General features: G+C 45.4%; 1 protein-coding gene across 3 annotated transcripts in view; it reads left to right on the top strand.

The window, feature by feature from the left end:
* Positions 1 to 24,483, top strand: part of LOC144784230 (uncharacterized) — a 1,557,451-nt gene that overhangs the window by 507,669 nt on the left and 1,025,299 nt on the right. For all 3 annotated transcript variants that reach the window (XM_078662879.1, XM_078662880.1, XM_078662881.1), the window contains one exon: positions 19,045 to 19,582. In XM_078662879.1, the coding sequence (XP_078519005.1) occupies positions 19,045 to 19,582 (538 nt within the window). The remainder of the gene's footprint in view (positions 1 to 19,044; positions 19,583 to 24,483) is intronic.

Genomic DNA, 24,483 nt, shown 5'->3' with positions numbered 1-24,483 from the left:
CCAAATATAAGAAGACTCACCAGCACCTACTCTGCTGAAACACAGCAAAAAGAAAGGAAATCCCACTGGAAAGAAAAAAAAACAAGTATAGATTAGACAAAGTACACATCAAGCAGCAATACAAAAAAAAAGTTAACAATCAAGAAACACAAAGCCACACAAACAGCAATAACTTCACTTTTCATAACAACACATTTATCTAGGAAAAATAGTACAAAAAACATTTACTTACCAAGCACATGCAACTACACAAGCTGCAAAACCAGCATTAACCGAACCACAACCTACACCAATACAAACAGCAAAAGCCTGGATCAAAAACAAAGAAGAAAAAAAATAATTTAATACTACATTTCACAAACAACATAACAAATGAATAAACAATACACAAATGTACCCCCAAAATCACATCCACACAGATGGGCCATCAAAAAGGGCAAAACGGACAAAAGTACGGGTTGATTTGCCCACCGGGGGGGGGGGGGCCAGAACATCTAAATTTAAAATCCGACCCACCTGAAAGCGACCCTTGCACAATGGGTCACTTCCTACAATCTAAAATAAAATCCCTGGTGCTAGTGAGGGCATTTCCACCGCACAATCGCAATGCTGTGCGCGACCGTGAGCCAGAAATGCCCTGCAAAGAGACATCAGAAGAGAGGAAAATCACTTACCTCTCCCCTGAAGCCTCTTTGCAAACCCCCCCAAATATCTCAAAACCAACCTAACACCTCCAGGCGCAGGAAGCAAATGGCTTCCCGACCGCCTGGGAATCCCTGAAGATGTTGGCGCGTGCTGTGCGCGCTGACATCATCAGGGATTCTCATGGGGAGGGGGACAACAGAATTACTGTGGTTAACTGCGATGCTGGACAGAGGCACTTGCATCCTTGATTTTCACAAGCGCAATCCTAAAACAGTTCCTATGACCAGGAGCTTCTTTCTCCCCATCTGCTGCTCTCAACAGTCTCTGACCATTTATACACATAAGAGGCATGTGAACTCACACAGAAGATCCCCTATTGGCAACGCCCACCAACTAGCGGAGTGCACCATCTTTCCTAAATTTACCCACTATGATGGACAGCTCACTCAAGGGACCTGTGCACACATTGGTGCGATGGCATAGTAACACACACGGACACTGGAGACAAAGCAAGCGCTCGAGTTGCAGCACAAATTCAGAAAAACATTCATCAGCCCAAAAACATTTGTGACCTTCCCACTATGATTCACAGCTCACACAAGGGACCCCTGCGCACATCTGTGCAATTGCATAGTAACGCACACATGGACACTGGAGACAAAGATGGGGCTCGAGTTGCAGCACAAACTCAGGAAAGCAATCATCAGCCCAAAAACATTTGTGAACTTCCCACTATGATGAACAAATGGTCTCTGCTTCCAGATACCTAAGAGCGTTGCTAGTTTATTCAGATAACAACCAACACACACTGGGGTCGATTGTGAAAATATGGTATTGTGTACAAAAAAGGGGAGAAATGCTCCTCTTTTAGGTGTCCCCTCACTCACCAGGGTTGCCCCACGGTGACATGCTTCATCATTGGGGCCATCCCAGTCCTCTACGGGCTGGGGCGTGCTGCGACTTGCGAAAGTTACGTAGGAGCACTTTATTAGACTATGTGTGGTGCATGTGTATTTGAGGAGTGGACTATGTGATGTGTGAAATACCTGCCCAGTAGGTTTACAATAAACTTTATTCTTGCCTCTAGGTGGTAATAAACGGGGTGGAAAGATAGGCTGCCCTAAACGTAATGTGTCCAGATGTACCTATCAACTCCTATCGTCGACATGTTTCGTGCATACCCCAAACACTATGATGGACAGCTCACACAAGGGACCCCTGCGCACATCTGTGCAATTGCATAGTAACGCACACATGGACACTGGAGACAAAGATGGCGCTCGAGTTGCGGCACAAACTCAGGAAAACAATCATCAACACAAAAAAATTTGTGAGCTTCCCACTATGATGGACAGCCCACTCAAGGGACCCCTGCGCACATTTGTGCAGTTGCATAGTAACGCACCCATGGTCAATGGAGACAAAGATGGCGCTAGAGTTGCAGCACAAATTCAGGTAACAATCAACAGCCCAAAAACATTTGTGAGCTTCCCACTATGATGGACAGCTCACTCAAGGGACCCCTTCGCACATGGCATAGTAACACACACATGGTCACTGGAGACAAAGCATGTGTTTGAAAAGCAGCACACAAAAAAAAAAACATTCATCAGGCCAAAAACACTAGTGAGCTTTGCCTAGGCAGCACAGGTGTGTTTTTTAGCCACTTCAGAAACACACATCAGTATAAGTAATGAAGGACAGAGACACTTGCATCCTTCATTACAATGAGCACTATTATTTTACTTTATAAATGACCCCCATCGGCATTTTTGTAGAAAAAACGGCCTTTCAACAACATTGCAGCAAAGAGAAGACTTCATAGATAATGTTCCCCCAACAAGGGGAGCGACCCTTCCCCAAGGGGCCGCTCCCCGAACTACGAAATTGATCATCCATGAAAAAAAAAAAAAAATCCCTAACATTCCTGCTGCACGATCGCACGATCGTGCAGCAAGAAACCTCTAAAGTGCCCTCGAGGGAAAGGAAAAGCCTTTCCTTTCCCTCGTTAGAAGTGAAAATGCAATCTCCCCCGCCCCAGCCGCAAAACAAACCTCTTTCCCATCCGACGCGCAGGAAGCAAATGGCTTCCCTGCGCGTCGGTAAACAAAAGGAGCCTCCGGTGACGTCAGCGCGCCTCGCGCGCTGACGTCATTGATGACGCGGGCGGGGAGGGCGGGGGGAGGCAGGGGAAGGTCTTCCCCTGCCATCCCCGCAGAAACTAAAAAAATCGGGCTGACTCGGGGGGAGCGCTGGCGCTTCCCCCGAGGGTGGGGCTCATGACGAGCTGGGCTCGTCATGAGCGTGCGAGGAGGCTACGCCATGACGAGCCCAGCTCGTCATCAGCCCCGAAGGGGTTAAGTTTAGATAAGATTATGTTCATATTTTGGGTCACTATTTCTAGCTGGAGTTCTAGTCGAGCCAATCTTTGGGTTATGCTCAAGGAATGAGGGGTGGGGGGGTTGGGGCTTTGTGTGTCCCACGTCCAATCCTTAGTTGTTGGAGGGAGATTTGTTATGGTAGGTGGAGAAAGCGAATCTGTGAGGGAGTTCCTCTCTCCGTCCGTGATCTTATTGTGGTTTATGGGGGTAATCACTAGTATCGGTGGGGTTACTGGGTTAAGAGTGGGCAGGGCATTCAGGACAGTTAGCAGTGGGTCGGTTTCTTTGGTTACTGGGAGGGGGTAAGGGGAGACCCTTGTGCTGGAGAGGGGTTGGGGTGTATTGTCTGGTGAGAGTCTAGAGGTGGGTGAGCATAAGCGGGATGAACGTTGCGGGCTCAGGAAAGTGTTGAGGTGAATGAAGGAGCTAGGGGGCGGTAGGTTGGCGGTACCCGCGGGGGGGGGGGTTGAGTGTGTGCAAGGGTTGGTAGGTTTTCGTCTTGTGTGTGGTTTGAGGCTCGGGAGTCTTTCGCGTTGGTCTGAGATGAATGGGTGAAGGCAAGGCGTAATGTGGGGAAGAGTGAGTCAAAGGCCTCTAGGTTGTCGTTGTTGGCTTGGATCAGGATCGTGCCATTGTTGTATATGGTCACAAAGGAGTTTTCACAGCGAGTGCGGTGGTTGGGGATTAGCAACGTTAGTTTGCAGCTTGCAGGGGTGGTGGTCATTTTATAAATGTGGAGGTGGGATCTGAGGATGGAGTTCCACCCCCTGGGATTCTGTGTGTGGAAGATGAGATCCATTTTCCGTAATCCTTTTGTGGCGCAGTGGTATAGGTCTGCAATTAGACATTCTTGATGCTGTTTTAGCAACCTTTGCTTAAAATTTCTTTTCGCTTTGTGCGATAGGTTGGGGGTTACATGATGGAGAAGGAGTTTCTGCCATGGGGTTTTAAGCCATGTGCTGAGTTGGTTTGGGGGAGAGTCGGTCTGACCTGGGGTCCCTTAATTCTGTCCTGTGGGAGCATTATGGACCGCAGGGGGGCTGTTTTTTTTATTTTTTTTAACCAATTTAATTACCAGACAAGCTACTGGGCTTAAAAATTGCCTTTTATGTATGTTCTTGCAGCATGTACTGTAATTCTCTGCTGAGGAGTGCTCTCATCGTGTGCAGTAAAATTGTAGTCCTTCTTCTTTTTTTGTGAAATGTTCCGGTTTCTGGCTTTATAGTCCTTCTTCTATTTTTAAGGAATTGTCCCGGTGTATTGGCTTTATAATTCAGGTTGACCTAGCTAATGGTGTTCCTTAGATGTGCTGCCGTGACTATTGAGGTTATAGGGTAGCTTCCGATGCCTTGGATGATGACGGGACCTATTATGGGTTCAGATCGCGACAGTAATTGGGCTTACAGTTTCACTGTCCTAAGCGATCACCATTTTAGGGTCAGGCACCGGGATTCGCCGCTCCTGTGAGTGTCTTCTCGCCTTATTGAGAGGATCGCTGTTGTCGGGCTTGTGTCCGATTGCCTCACCTTGGAGATTACGGGAGCGGGAGCGTGGTGGCAAGCAGGACGGCGGCTCACCTTTGGTGCTGGTTTTCATGCGGCGATTGGGGTATGCAGGGGACCGGAGGCTCCGGTTACGCAGACACCGCAGCTTCTCTGCCGGAGTGTGGTGACTGCGAGGGGCGCTTGTACTGCCTTATCTCCCCGGCGGTGTAACTCGCTGGTCGTTCCTCCGTGTAGGGGGGAGACGAGGTGCGAATCATCGGGCACTTTTGGGCGACACACACCTCCTTCAGGCTGCTCTTATCTTTGGCAGGTACATTTTCCCTTTGTTTTGTTCCACTTGATGCTCGTTGGTCGGTTGGCGACAGGAGCTCCGGGTCAGTGCTCCATCTTCGCGGCCATTTTGTCCCCAAATGATTCTGCGCCTGTGCGGCCGTTTGAAGAGTGGGCGGGTTCATGACGGCCCCCAGCCGTCATCAGCACACGCCCACCGTGATGCATGACGTCCGGGGGCCATCATCAGCATGGAAGGGGTTAATATAACTTGCAGACAAACCATAATAAATTAGGGCACCCTTCCTTTATCCCGATGAAGACCCCTTCTAGAGTCATGTTTGTATAGGAGGGTTGAAAAGTTGAATAAATTACTTTTTGAGTGTTTATTTCAATAGTGATCGAAACCATGAATAATATGGTCTGTATTGTGATATGGAGACTGCTACATCCTGTGTACTCTTGTCTTTTACTTAGGCGCAACACATGCAGTGGATTACATTGCATACTAGTCTGTCTTTGATGAATTATCCACTAGAATACAGTAGATAAAATACCTTAATAGGTTCCTATATGCTCATTCGCTACTTCATTATATTTCAATAGATGTGGGTGCCAGAATTGAGCTTCTGTCATGGAAACGAAACCTGGATCCCAGATCTAATCACGGACCCGGTCTGTCATGCAGATATGAGCACGATATTGTACACATACTTTGAAACCAATTGGGTCTCCATGGTGAATATAGTGAACTGAATGGGAGGCGATGAATGTTGTCCTGTAGGGTGAATGCATGAGTGTATGGAATTAGGGAGAAAGTACAGACAGAGCTCAAGTAAGAAGAAAAGAGGCTCATTGCCTTTATTAGCCCTAGTGTGACTAGGGATCTGATAGGTAATCAAAAACTGTATTATACTATGAAATAAAGAGTTAGAATGTGTCCCATGTATAGAAGAAGAGGCCTGCTTGCTGACATTACTAAATATAAGGACGTGCCATTGCTTTACTGGCAGTGATAGAGAGCATTTTGGAGAGACGGCAGAATGAAGGAGGGCCTCAAGAGGGTTTCAAGGGAGGCTATGGTACGGAAGACCCTGAAAAAGAGTCTACAGGGATCTTATTTAGCTAAAAAAAGGTCTTACATTTCATTTAACCCCTTCCATGCGCATGACGAGCTGAGCTCATCATGAGTTGCGCCGCTCACATGCTCATGACGTGCTCAGCTCGTCATGTAACGCGGCTTTTCGCAAAAAGCCGCACAGCGCGAAAATAGCGGCCGCACGCATGCGGTTAAAGAACTATCCTAGGAGATTAGGAACAGGTTTGTAACATCAGAAAGAAATTTAAGAGACTGCACAGTGGTAGAGGAAAAAATTAGATGGCCTAAAGATGAGATCTAAATATTTGGAGCATAGCATACTAGAAATAACTCCAGATGTGGAGAGAACTGTACAAGAGATTACAACATTGAAAGTCCAAGGTAAAGTCTTTGGAAAGGCTTGAAAGCCATATCAGGAGAAACTATATACGTTTTTTAAATCTATCAGAAGTTACTGATGGGAAAGATTTAAAATCCTTCGTGATTCACCTATTTAAGGAAAGTGTGTTCAAGGGATCCCACAGATTTAACCTAGAACAGGAAATTCTTAAAGATAAAGGGGATCCCTTTCGGCGTAACCCGAGTTGGAAAACAAATAGTATCTTTTTAGTTAATATCTTAACATGCACAGTTCAAGTTTCCGCTCTATAAAACTCAAAAATAAATAAAGAAACTTTTTTAACAGTAGAACTACAGGCAAATTCCCCAACCCACAAGAGCTATACTTTCCTTCTTTGATCAGACTTTTGGCTTGCCACAGTGGATACTAGGAAGAAGAATGGATGAATCACAAATGTTTGGCTCCAAGGGTTAGATTACATTTAACAGGGAACACATATTCACACTACTAGCTTTATCTGGGTCTCTAAAGGGATTAGGTAATCTTGGAAAAAAATGGGAGAAATTTAGAAAAAGGCAGAATAAAAACTGTCAGACATTTATTATATTGTTGAGCTGCTCATTCTAAAAATTGTAGAATTTTAATAGCCTTCCCAGACCAATCTAGCAGAAGGTTGTTGTTCCACTCGATATTAAAAGTTATATTTCGAGAAGGAGCCTATTTATGTAGATTCGAAGCACCCAAATATTTAAAGAAATTCTGTGGCTAAGGGTACTGCAATAAGTGCCCTCTTCGAGTACAATATTATGCTCAGATGGGATATTCAATACTGCATTAAAATATCACAGATTTGGAAATCTGCCAGCATACCAGAGTTTATGAAAGATCATACGAGTACATCTGTGAAAAGGGCGGACATTTTATGCTGGGGAGATTTAATGGAGAATGCAAAAATAAAATCATGGAATGCCTTTGTAGAATATACCGCCAGAAATAGATCAAGATATAAGTACATGCAACAGCAATCATGGTGTGTCACTCAATACTGGAGTCAACATAATCAGAAAGATATGAAAATGGAAATTGAAGATTTCAATGTGTAGAAGAGATAGCAAAATGATATGAGACTCTGTGCTCATGATGAAATTAAAATTAAACCACCGTATTTGATCTGAGAAGTGTGCTTGTCCAGCCAAGAGCTGTAAAAATTATGGCAAGTATCTTTGAGCACTCTGTGCAATTATGAATTTCTCTGCTCTGAAAAGGAAGCATATTTTACACTTCAAGGGATATACTACACACCACAAAAGCGAAGGACATTGCAAAAGAATCAAGAAGCTGTCTTTAAAAAGTGAGGTACCCCTGCTGTCTACGTTGTACACAGGTTTGTAAGGTGTCCTGAATTGAAGTGCTAATGAAGCTCTATTGGGATGAAGTAAGTGCAGTACTCTAATGTATCTTTAAACTAGCAATCAAGGTAAGCCCAACTCTAATATTGCTTGGTTTTAAGTCATGAGAACTGAGGAAAAAAGTAAGCATATAAAAATAATGGGAAGAAGAAATTCCAGCTTTATCTAATATCATTTGCCCTTATACGTGATATGTGAGAAATGGATATTACAGAATAGACCTCCGGTGACTGATTGTTTGAGAGGAGTTGACACTACATACAACTGGGACCGACAATGTTCCACTTATAAAAAGTCAAATATTTTGTGGTATTGTAAAATTTGAACAAAAAGTGAAGAAGATGCTTCCAGGGTAGTCCAATTATTGCATTTAAGCAGCTTCTGGATTTACTGCTCTATATAATTTAGGAATGCAGCTCAATCGGGGACTGGTAGAAAGAGAGAGAAAAGTGCTTAGATGTATGTGCCTGTGTAGATGACACTGAAAATAATTTATAAAATAATTGAAACAATAGAGCTTGATGTGCTCGCTGCAACACAGGCCACATTGCAAATGCCACACACCCCAATAATATCCATTTCATGGGCTGTGAAGAGAACTAGGGTGTCTCTGGGAACCTTCAAGCTGGACCTGGAAAATGGGGGACTGGGTATTCCAAATGTCAAACTCTACTATATTACTGCACACCTACAGCCTGTGGCCATCTGATTCACTGAGATTGACAACTTGGGGGAAAAAGGCTGCTGAGGGGAACAGCTGGCGAGGCTACCCTTAGAGAACTACTCATAAAGATAAAGAATATATTGAGTAGTTGTTCCTCTGTAATAAGGCAGACCTGAAAAGTTTGGGAGGTAAAAAGTATTATTGGAAAATCCGCATTCTCAAGGTCTCTGGATGTATGGGATCTACAGCCATTAAAAAACATAATTTCAGACATGTTGGTGACAATCTGGAGGGAGGGAGGATGCAATATGCCTAGAAACCTGTACCCAGGAGAGCTCTTCATCACATTTCTAGAGACTTAGGAGATCTCTGGTGTTGGTCCAGGTCAATTCCTACAAAATGTTAAAACCGCTAGAACAGCTAGGGGAGGTCGGATAGACTTTCTGCAGAGTCCAGGGTCCACAGATACGCCAGCGGCCATATTAAATCTGAAACTAGGCGCAGGTTTTTCTCCATACTAAAGACCTTAAGGCTGATAGAAAAAAAATTACTTTAAAAAACAGTCAGTTTTGAGAAAATGACATTCAAGAACAGATATTGAAGAGTGAGCAGAAGAAAGCATGCTCAGGCGAAGTCTCTATAGAGGGTATCCAGCAACACTAGATTTAAGCTAACCCACTTTAATTATCTGTATCACACATGTATATGTATGACTCAGAAAAAACTGAACAAGATTTATCCTGCAGGATCCTTGAATTGCCCAAAATCTGGAACCTTGATGCCACATGTGTGCATCTCTCATGGTAATTGGGAAGCAATAAGAAAGTGTTGGGAAGCAGTGGTGAAAAGACTGACCAGGGTAACCAGCCTCAAGATAGTGTACTTCCCAAATAGTGCCATTAGGGAATTGCAAAATTATCCAAGAAGAAGAAAGTATGGTATAGATTTGCGTTGCTGGAATTAGTATTAGCAATGAGACATAGCTATTGGCTGGCTCCGCTCAAAATGGCCTAAGAAGAGTGCTTGGCAAAGGGACATCATAGAGTGGGCATTAGTTGAAGAATTACTTCTGAAATTGGTGAGATATGATGATAGTTAGGAGCAGAGGATGTGGCATTGCAGAGTGATGTACGGGAAGAAATGTCAGGTGTGAATTATTGTGAACGATGAGAAATTGCTCATTCACTGTAACCAGAGAATGCGGAATTAGAGACAAGTACTGAGTGGGCAGTACTTGAGAATACAAACCCTTACGTGGAAGGATAAAAACACTCCAGTACAGGCAATCAACTGTGTATTAAATAGATTAGTTACGAAGTATATTTTTTAATGGAATAGCTGAATTGATGTCATGGTGGCCTACAGAAGCCACACACAATTTACGATAGTGAGACATATTTAATTGATCATTTTCATGTCTTTGTGGGACTCACTAGACAGCATTGTTGATAATTGACAGAAAAGCCTTACCCACACTTTTGTGGCATGCTTCTTCACAGGCTTGTCCGTCCTACCCTGATAGGATAGTACGACCAATGCGTATTTGACCTCAAAACAAGGGAGATCATAATACATGATGCTGGATATTCCTGGAATCCAGAGTGTCGTTACAACAACCTCCATGTAAACTAAAACGATTTGCCTTTTTATTCAAAGGTACACAGGGTAGGATTAAATACAAAGTTTGGAAGAAAGATTAGAGATTACATATCAATCATCCCCAAATGTGCCACCATGTTTCGGTCCCTTGTAACAGCCCCATAGGACCTCCGGCTTTCATCCAGGATAGTCTGATCCCAACAGTTTGTTGGGTGTCTACATACAAGTAAAAGGCAAGAATAAGTCTCACCTTTTAACCTACTCATTGGCCTAACCACCTCAACATAGGGAGTATAGGCCTCAGTGGTGTAGGAAACCTTCTGTAGTCACACATTCATCAAGAAGAGAGTCTCACATAGAACGTAGCATCCCGGCCGTGAAGGTAAGCTGGCGGCTTACAGGGCAGATCTTCTACCACTGTATGTTCTATGGAAAGTGAAGAATAAACATGCTTAAAAAAAAGGTATGTCTGGATAGACCGCACCCCAGGCGTACTGTGCTGTACTTCATCAGTGGCATGTGACAGGACAGAGTTGAAGATAAGCTCTTTGTGGACCTCCCTAAAGCTAAACACATCAAGGCATGAATGCCTGTTAGGCATTTGTTCTCAATCCATTAGTACCATTGCTTATTTCATAGCTCTTCCAGAGGTGTCACGATTGCCATCATCTGATGGGGAGCTACGTGGTCATGCTGCAAACGTTTGCAAAGCACTACTGCCTCTTATCTCAGGCATCCATTGATGAGTACTTTGCCCAAGCTGTGTTTCATGATTTCCTTGACTAACTGACGCTACCTGTTCTTACCTCCTAGGTAGATATTGCTTTGGCACTCATTCAGAATGTGAGGATATTTTGTGAAGATGTTTTTTTTAGAAGAAAACAAACATATTTACCTTAGACAATGATGTTACAAGTGGATGTATAATCTTCCTACAGGTTCCTTACCACCCTCCCTTCTTCCCAATGAGCTAGTGCTGCAATTACTAAGATCCCAATTTATGCCAACATATTATCTGCTGTATTTCTCACTGTTGTGGCTCTCTTGAGTCTTCTTTACTCCCCTTGATGGGACGCTGACAAAATATCAGGAACTGATGCCAGCTCACTGGTGGGCGCTTAATTCACTCCTGTGATGTCTCATCCAAATGTTGAGGTGTTTGGATAAGCTGGAGTGTAATTGCTGGGAAAAACGTTTACTGGACCGGCCTGAAGCCCGAGAGGGTTATTCATAAGGTGAGAAATCACAGGGATATTATATGTTCACCAAAAATATTGTCACCAGAGGTAAGTATCTTGAAGACCCTCATTTGGAGGTGGATGAGACGGGGGTCCACTGGCAGCCGGTAGCGTTCTGATATTTGTCCATACGCATCTATATCGATAATTGGGATCTTCTAGACGGCAGCCATACCAGGGCAGTCTCAGCGCACAAGTCCCAAATTGAATTTTGGAAGATTCTTAATCTCTCTGTTATAGAAAGGGTGGAGTTGATAAAGATGGTGATGCTGCCACATCTTCTTTATTATTTTACTAATCTCCCTCTTTATCTGCCTGCTTCCTTCTTTCATTTCCTTGAAGGGATCATTAGGGATTTCATCTGGAACAACACACGGTGTAGGGTGGCATTGGCGAAGCTGTATCTGCCACAGTCACAGGATGGGTTAGCTTTACCCAACCTTGAGCACTATTATTTGGCATCCCAGATACTGTGTGTGGTGAAGTGGGTGGAGGAACTGCACCTGGCAGACTCCGCTAAACGAGAGCCTCCATATCCCGGGATAGGATCCTTTTCCTATTTCATCCGACAAACAGATCCTCTGAGATGCTACCCTTGTTGGTCCGGATTACGCAGAAATATTTTCGCAATGCGCTACGGCTCACCAGGCACGTCACACTATATGCACCCGTTCTGCCCTTACTGGGTATGGCGTCGGCGAAGGGGCGAGTCCGGACATCGGACCTTCCCGACTGGCTGTAGGCTGATATAACCACTTTGGGTGATTTATACGGAGATGGCGCGCTATGGCCGTTCCTCTCCTTTACAGAAGAAAAAGGAGTCCCCCGGGCCAGTTCCTGAACCATGCTGCTTGGACAGTGATGCTACGACGCTGGTGGTGTGACATTTAGCAGGAACCCCCTACACATCTTCTAATACAATGTGTGCACGTAATGGGCACAGGGCGAACTTTTGTGAAGTGGTTTGCGGAATCTAATCAGGAACACACCATGGTGGACTTGACACTGCTACGCACAAAATGGGAATCAGATCGGTCCAGACCACACTTCGATAAAGAATGGTCCACTGTATATAACGGTACAAGATCTGCTGTGCACACCACTAGTGGCGCTGTTGGGAGTTATTTCTGATATACCACCGAAGTTGAGTAAATTACCGGCTATGCTACTGCTGATTGCTAAGTGACAAGTGGCCCTCCACTGGGCTGCTGCTTCCCCCGACAACTAAGGAGTGGGTCCAGGACATTACCTACTGTAGGGTCCAATTGGCAGGCTTCTGGGAGCTAATTCCTTCGCAGCCTCGTCCTCGAGATATGGGGCCAGTTTGTGAGCTGGTTGAGTTCTCCGGACGCAGACGACCCCTGAGAGGAGCATCGCTAGGTTGCGTACCCTGGTCTGTGCTGGGCCAATGGATGTGTTTTCCTGTTGTGATTATAAGACATCTTGTTCCTTCTTCTGCTTTGTTTGCCTAGACATGTAAATATCTAGTTTGCGGAGTAAAATACTGGTCTGTATCACGCACTAAGTGTTGTGGAGGTATAATAATGATATGTAATATATGATGATATCTTTGAATAGGTGACCGACCGATTGGTAAGCACTGTACTGCTGTTTAATTGCGTTGTTTGTAATTTTATACGAAATGCCAACAAAAATAATAATTAAAAAAAAGAATCCTCCACGGTTTTGGAAAGCCCCAGGCTGATCGCTAGACACGCTCGCTTTAGACTAATCCAATTTTACGTTGTTCGTAGGGCATACTTATCACCTGACAAAATCAATAAATATTTAAAAAGATTAGATGCATGCTGCCTTCGTTGTGCACTAGTGGATGCAGACTTCTTACACATGATTTGGTCTTTTCCAGAACTGCAATCGCATCGGGATGGGGTGATACGCGCATTAGCTGCTAGCACGGATAGGGAACTACCGCGGACATGGGAGGCATGTATAACAGGGATTTTCCCAATAAGTAAACAACAAAAAGCCTCTTCTAGGTCTTTAGATCTAGGCTTGGTCGTAGCCAAGCGACTCGTCACATGCCGGTGAAAATCAGAGGAACCTCCACCACTGAAAGCTTGATTTCAATCTATGCTAAACTGGGTTAAGGCTGAGGCGGTTTTGTTAATAAGAGAGGATACGTTAGGCCTCCGTAGGTTTCCCATTTCTACGGAATGGAATGGTGTGCTCGCTACAAGGGAGGTTAGCTCCGTATGACCCACTTGACACTCCTATCTCTACTTAGCGTTATTCTTGATATGTATGGTACTGTGGCTTCACCTGTGAGCTGAACATTATGTAGTGCCCCATATGCCCCAAGTGCTCGTTGTTTACTGAATCCAGGTATTCACATTATGTAAACGCATGATTATATGATCAACTTTAACTGCACTGGTATGTGATACAGTCCTCTCCTGTTATCCACTTCTGTGGGATCCTGCTTTCCTTCTTTACCCCTCCCATTAGTTCTGGTTTTTTTGGGGGTGGGGGGTAGGGTGGGGCTTATATTACCTAAAAGATGGCGCAGTGAAGCCATACATAAAAAACAAATGTGTATATACAACCATGCATGTATAATATGCTCATATTGCAATACAACCGGGCCAATTGAATGCGTATCAATGGAGGTCTCCCTTTTTTAGGTCTCGCCTAAGCAATCCCGTTAGGGATGCTGGCAAGATTATAGTAAGGCTTTCAAAATGTGTACCCAAACTGCGGATCGGGTACAGTGCATGTGAGCCGGGCGCGTGCACATCGCACACCATCGGCATCAGACTCAGACTTTAAAGGAAGCCGCTCCCCCGCCACCCAATGCCGCCCCCCCGCCCCCACCACGCAATGCCGAGAGCTTGTTTCTTCTGCTCACACCATTTGGCAGCCTGTCATTGCTTTTTTGGACAAATAAACAATTATATTACTAGTTACTGTATTAAGATTTATCTTAGCAATGTCACTCTGTCACCCACACTTTCTTGTTTGCACGTTTCTCTGCTAATTCGAGCTTTACTTCTGTTAATAATGATCCCAGCCACAGATCTTTAGCCCACACATTACGGTCCTGTTAAAGAAACAGAAAGTCCTAGAGCAACAGGCCTTACAAATATTCAAAATGAACTACTAATACTGGCCCCACTTAGGTAACACACAATTAAACGATTTCATTCCTGACATTTAAATCGAAGCTTTTATAACCAAAGTCACTCGCACTCATGTTATTTGCTTTTCCAATCGAGGAAACAGAAATTCCCCCAATACTGCAGTTTGATTTTTGAAGGGCAACCAGAGTCGGTCAACTATTCTACTAACAGATCATACCTGTTTATCGTTGTGCCAAGAAAGAAAAAAAACCTGCTGCAGTGAACAGTGCATTACAAATAATGTTAGTACTTTTCTTCCACAGTGTACGATTACACAGGCGTGTGCGAGTTCAGATCCAGCGTTTGTATGTTTTAGATGTAGATTTACTGCCTCCCGTCCAGCTCCTGACAATTGTATAGATCACATCACCCACAGGCATATTGGTGCCCCCGCACAGTTAAATCGCGTAGCATGCCTGGCGCTCACAGAAAACCAACGATAAATACATCAATACCATGAAAGGGAAGCCAAACAACAATTAATTGCGGCAACAATTGTTTTGTTTGAAACAATCGGGCTGAATTTAAGGGAAGCTGCAGTCGGGGTCATTAGGCAAAGCTGGGCAGATCATGCATGTTACACGCAGCACAACGCGGGCGCGAGACTGCAGCAGCTACAGAGATGGACAAAGATGAGAACACGGCGCACTCTAGCGGGCGACTTGTTAACAATTTAGATGCACACAACGCTCATGTACATTTTATGAACAGAAAGAGACACTTGTAAAAGTGTGCCAATGTGTTGCAAACGACGCAAAAGGTGTGATGGGCGCAGTCATCTTAACTGAACAATGCCACCCAGTACTTCTGTTGTAAATGAATGCTTCGAGGCGCTATATGAAACAATGGTGCCAGACACTTCGTGTGCGCGCTCCGCCTCTGCTGCCACTTCAGCTCACCAGGCTGCACACCCCCTCACTCTCCATGTGCTCGCTCGCCTTTCCTTTGATCTCCGCCGCGACTTCTCACAGGCTCCGCTCCCCCCGCCCCTGCATCAGACTTCAAAGGAATGCGCTCCCCCGCCCCGCCACAGCAATGCTGAGAGCTTGTTTAATTTCATTTTTTTCCAGTGCAGCTTGTTTCTTACATTGCTGCAGTTTTCTCACTTAAATCAGTTTCAGTCCGCAGCACGCTCTAGTACAATTTGGGGGCTGACTTCTAAAACAGTGAAAACAACAACCCCCCCCCCCCCACAAGATTCGCACTCCCCCATTTCATTCCCATTCTCGTGGTGAATACAGCATAAATAAAGCTTGTAGGATTTATCGATGCTGCTCTGGGAACGTCCGAGAGAAGACACATTGTCACTGTGCTGTTCGGCATCAGAACGCAGAGCTCGCAAACCCCACAGCCCGGGAGGCTACCAAGCACGATGTAGCAATTAAATACAACGTGTGACGTAGTTAAAAGATGCATACTCATTATTCTGATGCAACAGTACTGAATGCCAGAACATATAATCATGCAAGGTTCTTGGATCCATAGGTATGCTATTTGTTTTTTTCAGCTGTCTTTTTATTCTGCTGATTCAAAAAGCTACGGTGAATGAGTTACCTTACATCATGAGCATTCAATGCTTATTAGAGGCATTCATTTCAACGAACATTGCTAGTGCCAGGTGATGCTCATCTGGAAAGTAATAACAAAAAAAGTAGCCCAAAGTCAGCGCACGGACTTGAGGGCTGTTCGGCAAACACACACAATCCTACGGTCCGCGAATCGATACTTGTGCGTATTCCATTTGGCATTCGAAAACATGACTTGCGCAACATGTTCGCTATCGATACAGTAATGAATGTTTCGCCTCATTGGTGCGTGAATCGAGGGTGGAGCTAGTATTTGTACCTTACATCTCCTAAAACAGGATGTTACAGACGTTCGTCAGTCGCCAGGCAGAATGGAGGGCTTTATGTGCTTGTGTGTGTGTGTGTGTGTGTTAGGGGAGGGGTGAGGGTGGGGGAGGGATATTATTGCCTTGTGTGTGCTTTGTGTTTACTCTGGTCTGTTTTACTATGGGGGCCTTGTGCTGCTTGGACACGGTCAGGGCAATCTCGCCAGACAACTGGGTTTGGGTTTGGGTCTGTGCTGCCAGACACCCCCCTGGCTCCTCTTAGTTACACATCTTTCACTTGACGCAGGATGATTCCTTGACGCACACTTCCTTGTTAATCGTTTTTTTCCTCCGCTATTTTGTCCTCTCATTTTCATTTAACCTGATCTCAATCTGTTCTCTGGTTTCAGCCACCCATCATCTCTCTATAATCATTTTGGTCCAGGTCTCATGAACTCTCCTCTCATATTTTCTCCTCCGATATCCTTTTCTCCCCATGTTCCCCTCTTCGCCTCCCCTTTCACAGGCTCGCAGTCAAGAATTAATTTATGTTTGGGATGGCTCCACTGCTCAGCAGTGAGCATTTCATTTAACACACTGAGCCATCCTGCTAGCAGGATCGTTTTGGAAGGCACGATCTGGTTAGATGTCAAAGAACAGAACGCAACTTAGGTTTTTGTTTTATTGTTGAACTTTAGTACTCGAATAAATATGTTGAAAAAAACTTTGTTTTTTTAAGATGGGGAAAATTGGGTTTTTATGCGCTCTAGTAATTTATGAGAATCTTTTTGCAAAAAGTACACTGTAAAACACAGATACAGGCACTTAAAAAAAGTACAGAAATTCAGTTTGCAACATTCTTTGTGTACATCTATTCATTTAATTTTTTACCACCACCACATCCACCACCACCACGTGCACTACCACTATGTCCACCACCAACACGACCATGTCCACCACCACGACCATGTCCCCCACCACCACCACCCCCACCTCACCCACCTCCTCCACCACCACCACGTCCACCAACACCACCACCACATCCACCACCACTACCACCACCACGTCCACATCCACAACCACCACCACCACGTCCACCACATCCTCCACCACCATCAACTCCATGTCCACCACCACATCCACCTCCACATATGTCTGTTTATAACAAGCATTTGCAATGCAATAGGTCTCGTATTACTGAATGTTTGAGCTATTGGTGTTGCATTATTATTAGCAATGCCAATAGCTCAAACTTTAATAATGCGAGACCTATTGCCTCTATTGCCCTCACTCTATCTATCTATCTATCGCCCTCACTCTATCTATCTATCGCCCTCACTCTATCTGTCTATCTAACGCCCTCACTCTATCTGTCTATCTGTCTATCTATCTATCTATCGCCCTCACTCTATCTATCTATCGCCCTCACTCTATCTGTCTATCTAACGCCCTCACTCTATCTGTCTATCTGTCTATCTATCTATCTATCGCCCTCACTGTATCTATCTCCCTCACTCTTTCTATTACCCTCACTCTACCTATTACCCTCACTCTATCTATTGCCCTAGCTCTATCTATCTATCGCCCTCGCTCTATCTCCCTCACTCTATCTCCCTCACTCTATCTCCCTCACTCTATCTCCCTCACTCTATCTCCCTCACTCTATCTCCCTCACTCTATCTCCCTCACTCTATCTCCCTCACTCTATCTCCCTCACTCTATCTCCCTCACTCTATCTCCCTCACTCTATCTCCCTCACTCTATCTCCCTCACTCTATCTCCCTCACTCTATCTCCCTCACTCTATCTCCCTCACTCTATCTATCTACCGCCCTCACTCTATCTATCTATCGCCCTCACTCTATCTATCTATCGCCCTCACTCTATCTATCTATCGCCCTCACTCTATCTATCTATCGCCCTCACTCTATCTATCTCCCTCACTCTATCTATTGTCCTCACTCTATCTGTCTGTCTATCTATCGCATCCCCACAGCATCACTCTGCACCACCACAGCATCACTCAGGGGCACCACAGCATCACTATGCGCTACCACAGCATCACTGAATGCCACTGCATCACTCGTCGCCACCACAACATCACTCAGCGCTGCCACAGCATCAATCTGTGCAACCATTCAACAACTGGTTCAAATATGGTCTCTCAATGTTTCAAGCTTTATTACAAATGTCACAAAAAGATGTTAATATTTCACTTCTGTTCTTGGATTTTCGTCACAATAAAATACACTGAACATAATCTTCACAAAAGTTATTTACAAAAGTTTAAGCTATTGCCAATATAAATTACAATAACTTTTATTTAGGTATTAATTATTTAAAAAAATTAAAAGTCATTGTTATTTGTAATATCAATACATCTAAGTCACGTAAATAACACATATTGCATTACAAATGCTATAGGTGTTACATTTGCGAAAGTTATAACTATTGGCATTGTAAATGACAAAGCTATTAATTTTGCTATTTTCAAAACCAACACCTAAATAAAAAATGTGTCATTTACAATACCAATAGCTCAAACTTTCCTAATGCGAGACCTATTGCATTGCAAATGCTTTTTTTTTCTTTTGGGTTTTTTGCTTTTCCCTCTTTTACATTATATGTAACCTGGGGTATGGTATTCTGTTGTTTAATTCGAATTGATTTAATCCGGGTCATCATGTCCTTGTAATGTTATGCTGGGCTTCCTATCTTGCGAACTACCTACTGGTTCTATGTGGTAATAGATATCATTTCAATTGTATTACCTAATGTTAAAATGTAATAAATAGATCAAACAAAAAAATTGAAAAAAACAGAGGTAAATATCTTATTTTCAGACTTGATCCTGGCCTAAGGAGTTTCCAAGTTCACCAGTCACATGTGGCTCAAGGACTTAGTTGTTGTTTCTTTTATTTCTGTAGATTCGCCTGCCTTCAGGAGACTCAATATGTGAGCGCTTCTCTGCACACTCGCCACTGCGCAAGGTAATAGAACACGTCTCTCGGCTCCATCCAGAGCTGCACAATTTTGACCTGCTCCAATCCTTCCCAAAGAAGATATTTAGTGAAGCTGAACACTGCTGTACACTGGAATCTTTGGGACTAACACCTAATGCTACCCTATGCGTTCGTGTCCGAGAACAGAAACCTGCAGGAGACACCAGCAGGGTGCTTGGCCAATTTATTCCCATTGATAATCATTTGGAGCAGTCCAGTGATGTGCAGACAGAACATGAAACATTGGATCGCAGGCCTCGAGTGCTTCCGGTGGAAGATCACTATTCATGGGGGAGAGGCGAGACTCTCGGGCTCCGCAGTGAGGACCTATCACCAGAAGCACTGATGCAAGAAGGCGACGGCCTATTGCCACTCCTGAGCTCCCCTGCTCGTAGAGTCACCCCAGGAAGTCCAGGGATACATGGGCTGTGGAAAAACCCTTCCGGTCAGCACCATCGGTGGGGTAAGAGGCTGCCCTAGTTGGTCCAAGGAGTGGACATACACAATGTTAAAGCTGAAATGTACAGTCTTGTGGGCATGCTTCCCATGGTGGTTAAATGCATTGTGGTAAGGCTCAAATAGGACACAACCTTTACAACGCAACTTTTACAACGCACTACCATTACAACAAAACTTTTACAACGCAACATCCATTACAACGCAACCATTGCAACGCATGACACTACAACGCATGTCATTACAACGCAGTCATTACAACGCATACCATTACAACGCATACCATCACACTATCCAACACTTACCCTACTGTAGCACCCCCTGGAGTTAGAATAGTAATTTTTACCCCTACACTATCCAACACTTACTCTACTGTTGCACCCCCCTGGAGTTGGAATTGTAATTTTTACCCCTACACTATCCAATACTTACCATACATGCAATGTAATGGTATGCGTTGTAATAGTATGCATTGTAAAGGTAGTATGCGTTGTAATGGAATGCGTTGTAAAGGTAGTTTTTTAAAATTCTTTGTATGGCATGCGTTGTAATGGAATGCGTTGTAATGGATGTTGCGTTGTAAAAAATGCGTTGTAAAGGCATGCGTTGTAACATCATACATCCGGCTCAAATGTGCAATGTTAATGAGGCATTTGACCACTGTGGTATGCTCTCATGATCCAAATGTAGGCTGTGTGAAAGGACTGGCACACTGTTGATCATTGGTGTACAGACTTTCTTAGCATGTCTCATCGTGAGAGAGATACACAGTGGGGTTAGCCTTGAGTCACCTTTGCTTGGCTAAGAGAACTCCGGTCATGTTTCAAGATGGAGCCATGCACACTGTTATATGCTTGAAGTACTTAACAGAATATGAGAACGATACACGTTTTTATAGTTTCATGGTAAGAATGTGCACAATGGTAAGAGTTGACTATTTGCTGTCACAGAGCTTTAAAAAGAAAACCCTTGTGCATGTTTCTGGTTTGGGCACACACAGTGAGTACGACTGACATTTCTCATGGGGCTCTGCACAATATGGTAAGGCTCGAGAACTCACAACTTCTCATGTGAGAGACAAAGTGATCATGTAGCTCTTAGGGGACACGCAGTTTGTGAGCAAGATGCTTTCAGAGTAGAACTCCCGGGAAATAGGCCCTTTTTGCAAAAAATCCGAAACATCCTGTAGTAAGAATTCAAAAATGTTAAAGGAAAAATAGACATCAAACAATTAGCATTTAAAAGTCTAAATATCTTTCAGGAGGCCCCAATTGAGTCATCCTCCGAGCGTTCACTATTGTTTATCAGAGGTCAGTTAGCAGTAGGTACCTAAACTATTAACTTACGTACAGCCGTTTTGGGGTCTGTGGGGTGAAGTTCTCTACTTCAGGATCTGTACTTATTTAGGTCCTTGCAGGCTGGCAATGTTGGACACCCGTCACCCAGCAACAGAAATATATCTATAAGGCCGTGGACATCAGTCCAGGCATACTTGTTCCATTTCTCCTCTATGGGGCAGCTGTGCATGTTTTGTACTTCCTTCCTAGTGAGTGTAACCTAACACGCCCTGCAGTAGGTTACTGCTGGATACCATTCATCCCTTGAATATGTTGGCTACCTAGTAAAATCTTGGGAATAAAGGAAACGCTCAGTGCACAAGGTCAATATTGCTTTCACGAACAATTCCTTGAGGGTATAAATGAACCTGCGGCCCTTCAAAAAGAGTCTGTGTATGCACGGTGTATGGTCCCCTTGGGCGGAGCATCTAATGTTTAAAATCTAAAATTGTTCTCAAGGGCCTTGGGTGTAACGTAACGGCTGTGCCTTTAGATAAATGAAGTGCCCTTTGGCCTGACCTGCACACACTCCATGCATCCCTACAGCCATCTGTGCTTTGTGTTTTGTTTTGTTTTTAAACTTTGTTTAGTTTTTAAGTAGTAATTAATACATACAGATAATCAAGTACAAGTGGGAGCAGAAATATGTATATAAGTAAACCTCCTTAGATATTTCAGCTGGCAATTACTTAAACCAGTGGTTCCCAAACTTTTGACTCCTGAGGCCCCCCTCTGAATCACTACTGGAAGCCGGGGACCCCCAAGCAATTTGTACAATTTAAATTTCTTTTTGAAAAACGCCTTTTGAAGCAGAGGCAATTTCAAGAGGGAGACAGCCTGAATTGGGTCTATTGGCATGGACATGTATGCATACAGCAGTGTATTATTTAGAGGTACAAGTCTCCTGCTCTCAGTCTTAGCAGCACCTCTACATTCTCATTCCAGAGCCTTGGAGTGGTGATTCTTCCTTACAGCAACAGGTTGAATGATTGTGAATCATTAGCATTTGTATCTATTCAATGTTTAAGAAGGTCTAAAATATTATACAATGCTGAAGCATTTTATTATAAAGACATGCCCCAAGGAGCAACGAACATTGTGAAAATTCTAACAAGATAGTGCACAAAGCGATGAGTCCAGTGTACAGAGCAAATTCAAGGTCTATATTAGGAGTTCATCATGGAAGTGCAAGAGATGGCAGGAAAGTATCTGCACAGGAGGCATATTGTTTCAGCGAGATCATGGAACAAAGCTATGCCAATTACCATAAACCCTTGTTAGACATAATCTTTAGTCACAGACAGCAGAACAACATTTTACCACCAAGGGGTGAGCAGTGCAGTTAATGCATATTTCAGAGAGGCCTCACGTGGCACCTGACATGACCCTCTCCTGTTAGGATGCCCACTGCCCCAACAAACTGCAAAGGCTACACAGAATAAGAGCTTGATATGTCTGAATATGAAAGCTTGACCGCACACATAATTCGAGCAAAGGGCTTGTGGAAAGTGAGCAATCAGACAGTTGCACGAAAATCCTACTGCTGATCCTGGCTGCTTCTATTTTTACCTGCCTGCCAAGTAACGGTAACCTCTACACATGTGCCTTTCAGCGCGTTATTGCTCTTATTGTATTGCCTGTATTTTCATTGTTGTGTCTGTGACTGTTGTCTGTCTTCCCCCGCTGCCTGTACGTGGTCCGTGCCCCTTTTTCTTCCCTCTGTTCCCCTCGCTGTCCCCGTGCTCTCTCTGCCCGGTCTTTCCTTCTGTACCCCTTGCTGCCCCGTGTCTCTGCCCGGTTTTCCCTTCTGTTCCCCTCGCTGCCCCTGTGCCTCTCTGCCCGTTCTGCCTTCTTTTCTTAGCTGCCCCTATGTTGGAAGGGGCAATCTCAGAGGGCCAGGTTATGCTCACCCGGTCACCCCAAGACCCACCTCTCCCCCAGATCTTGCCGAGTCTTATCGTGAGGTCCTCCCCGGGGAGGACTTCGAGTCTAGGATCGTACACTCTGAGCTCACACCACACTTACGAACAGACACCACACCGTTGGGTTCTTAGTAACAAGTTCTTTATATAAGGAATAAAAGAAGGAAGCATTCTTATGTACACAGTGATCGAAGGGTCACAAAGTCGTTGAGGGTTCAGGAAGGGGGAAGCGGGACAGTCTTTTAGTCTCTGGGGCAGTACGGGACGTACCCTCCGCACAGCTCTCAATCCTCGAGCCGGGGGGTACGGACGATGAGGGTCGTACTGGCTACTTCACCTCCGTCGAGTCGGCTCGGTTGTGATGGTGGCCTCGATGGTCCAGCCGGACCAGAGTACTCCTCGAGCCGCGACGAGGTCAGCAGGGCTCGATCTGCAGAAGTTCGTGGGGAGCCGCGACAGCGTCAGCAGGGCTGGGATGGTTGCAGGTTCAAACTTGAGCCGCGACCGCGTCAGCAGGGCTCCGGTGGTCTTAGAGGTCGAGCCGCGACAGCGTCAGCAGGGCTCCGATGGTTACAAGTTCAGCTCGAGCCGCGACAGCGTCAGCAGGGCTCCGATGGTTGCAGGTTCAAGCTTGAGCCGCGACAGCGTCAGCAGGGCTCCGGTGGTCTTAGAGGTCGAGCCGCGACCGCGTCAGCAGGGCTCCGATGGTTACAGTTCAGCTCGAGCCGCGACAGTGTCAGCAGGGCTCAGGTGGTTCAGTTCCTTGTTGCGAAGAGGGAGCGGCGACAGCATCAGCAGGGCTCAGAGGTTCAAGATGAGTTCTTCTTAGGGTCAGCCGCGATCAGATCAGCAGGCTTCAGGTCCAAGATACAACTGCCCGCTAGTTGTCAGGCGGGCCCAGATATAGTCCATTAGCCCTTTGATGTCCTGGGGGCTGGTCGTGGGCGAGGTCCGACGGTCGGCTCTTTGATCCTTTTAAAAGAAGGGTCTGGGAATTCCCAGACGCCCAGCGGGTCTGGAGTCAGCGCTCGGGGAGGCCAGAGGTGTGATCGAAACTGGTCCACAGCGGAGGGCCAAAGGTGTGACAGATACCGGTCTCTCAGGGGAGGCCGGAGGTGCCATCGAAACTCCCTGGCTTATCTCACTCGGGGAGCGCTTTACCCCCCAGCCGGGACTGGCGCGCCTTTGGAGTCTGGGTTTCGCTGGGGCCGGGGTCACGCTAGGCCCAGGGAGACAGGGATGTCGGGAAGGGAAGATGGCGTCCGGGCCTTGTGGGGCATGCAAGGTTAGGCGCTCGGAGCCGGGCGTGGGACGGGAAAGGCAGGCCTGGTCAAGGTGCTAGGGGGATCTAGGCTTAACTGGAGTAGGGCGACCAGGTTCGGGGTGCAGGCTACGCTAACAGGGAGGCTGCGCAGGGGACTCGGGGTACAGGACTACGCTCACAGGGTGTGGAGGGACAGAGGCGAACCACGCCACGAGGCCGGGTCCAACACGCGTCCCCCCCAGCTGAAGGCGGGGAGAACTACCCATCCTCTTGAGGGTTCTCTTCGCTGAGGCGGAAGAATCGGGACAGGCCGTCTGCGTTGGCGTGGTCAGCACCAGGCCGGTGCTCAACAGTGAAGTCCATCCCCTGGAGGGAGATGGACCAG

This window comes from Lissotriton helveticus, chromosome 10, assembly GCF_964261635.1.
Source record: "Lissotriton helveticus chromosome 10, aLisHel1.1, whole genome shotgun sequence".
Taxonomy (NCBI): domain Eukaryota; kingdom Metazoa; phylum Chordata; class Amphibia; order Caudata; family Salamandridae; genus Lissotriton; species Lissotriton helveticus.
The sequence above is the reverse complement of the archived record's forward strand: the minus strand, read 5'-3'. Positions and strand labels throughout refer to the sequence as shown.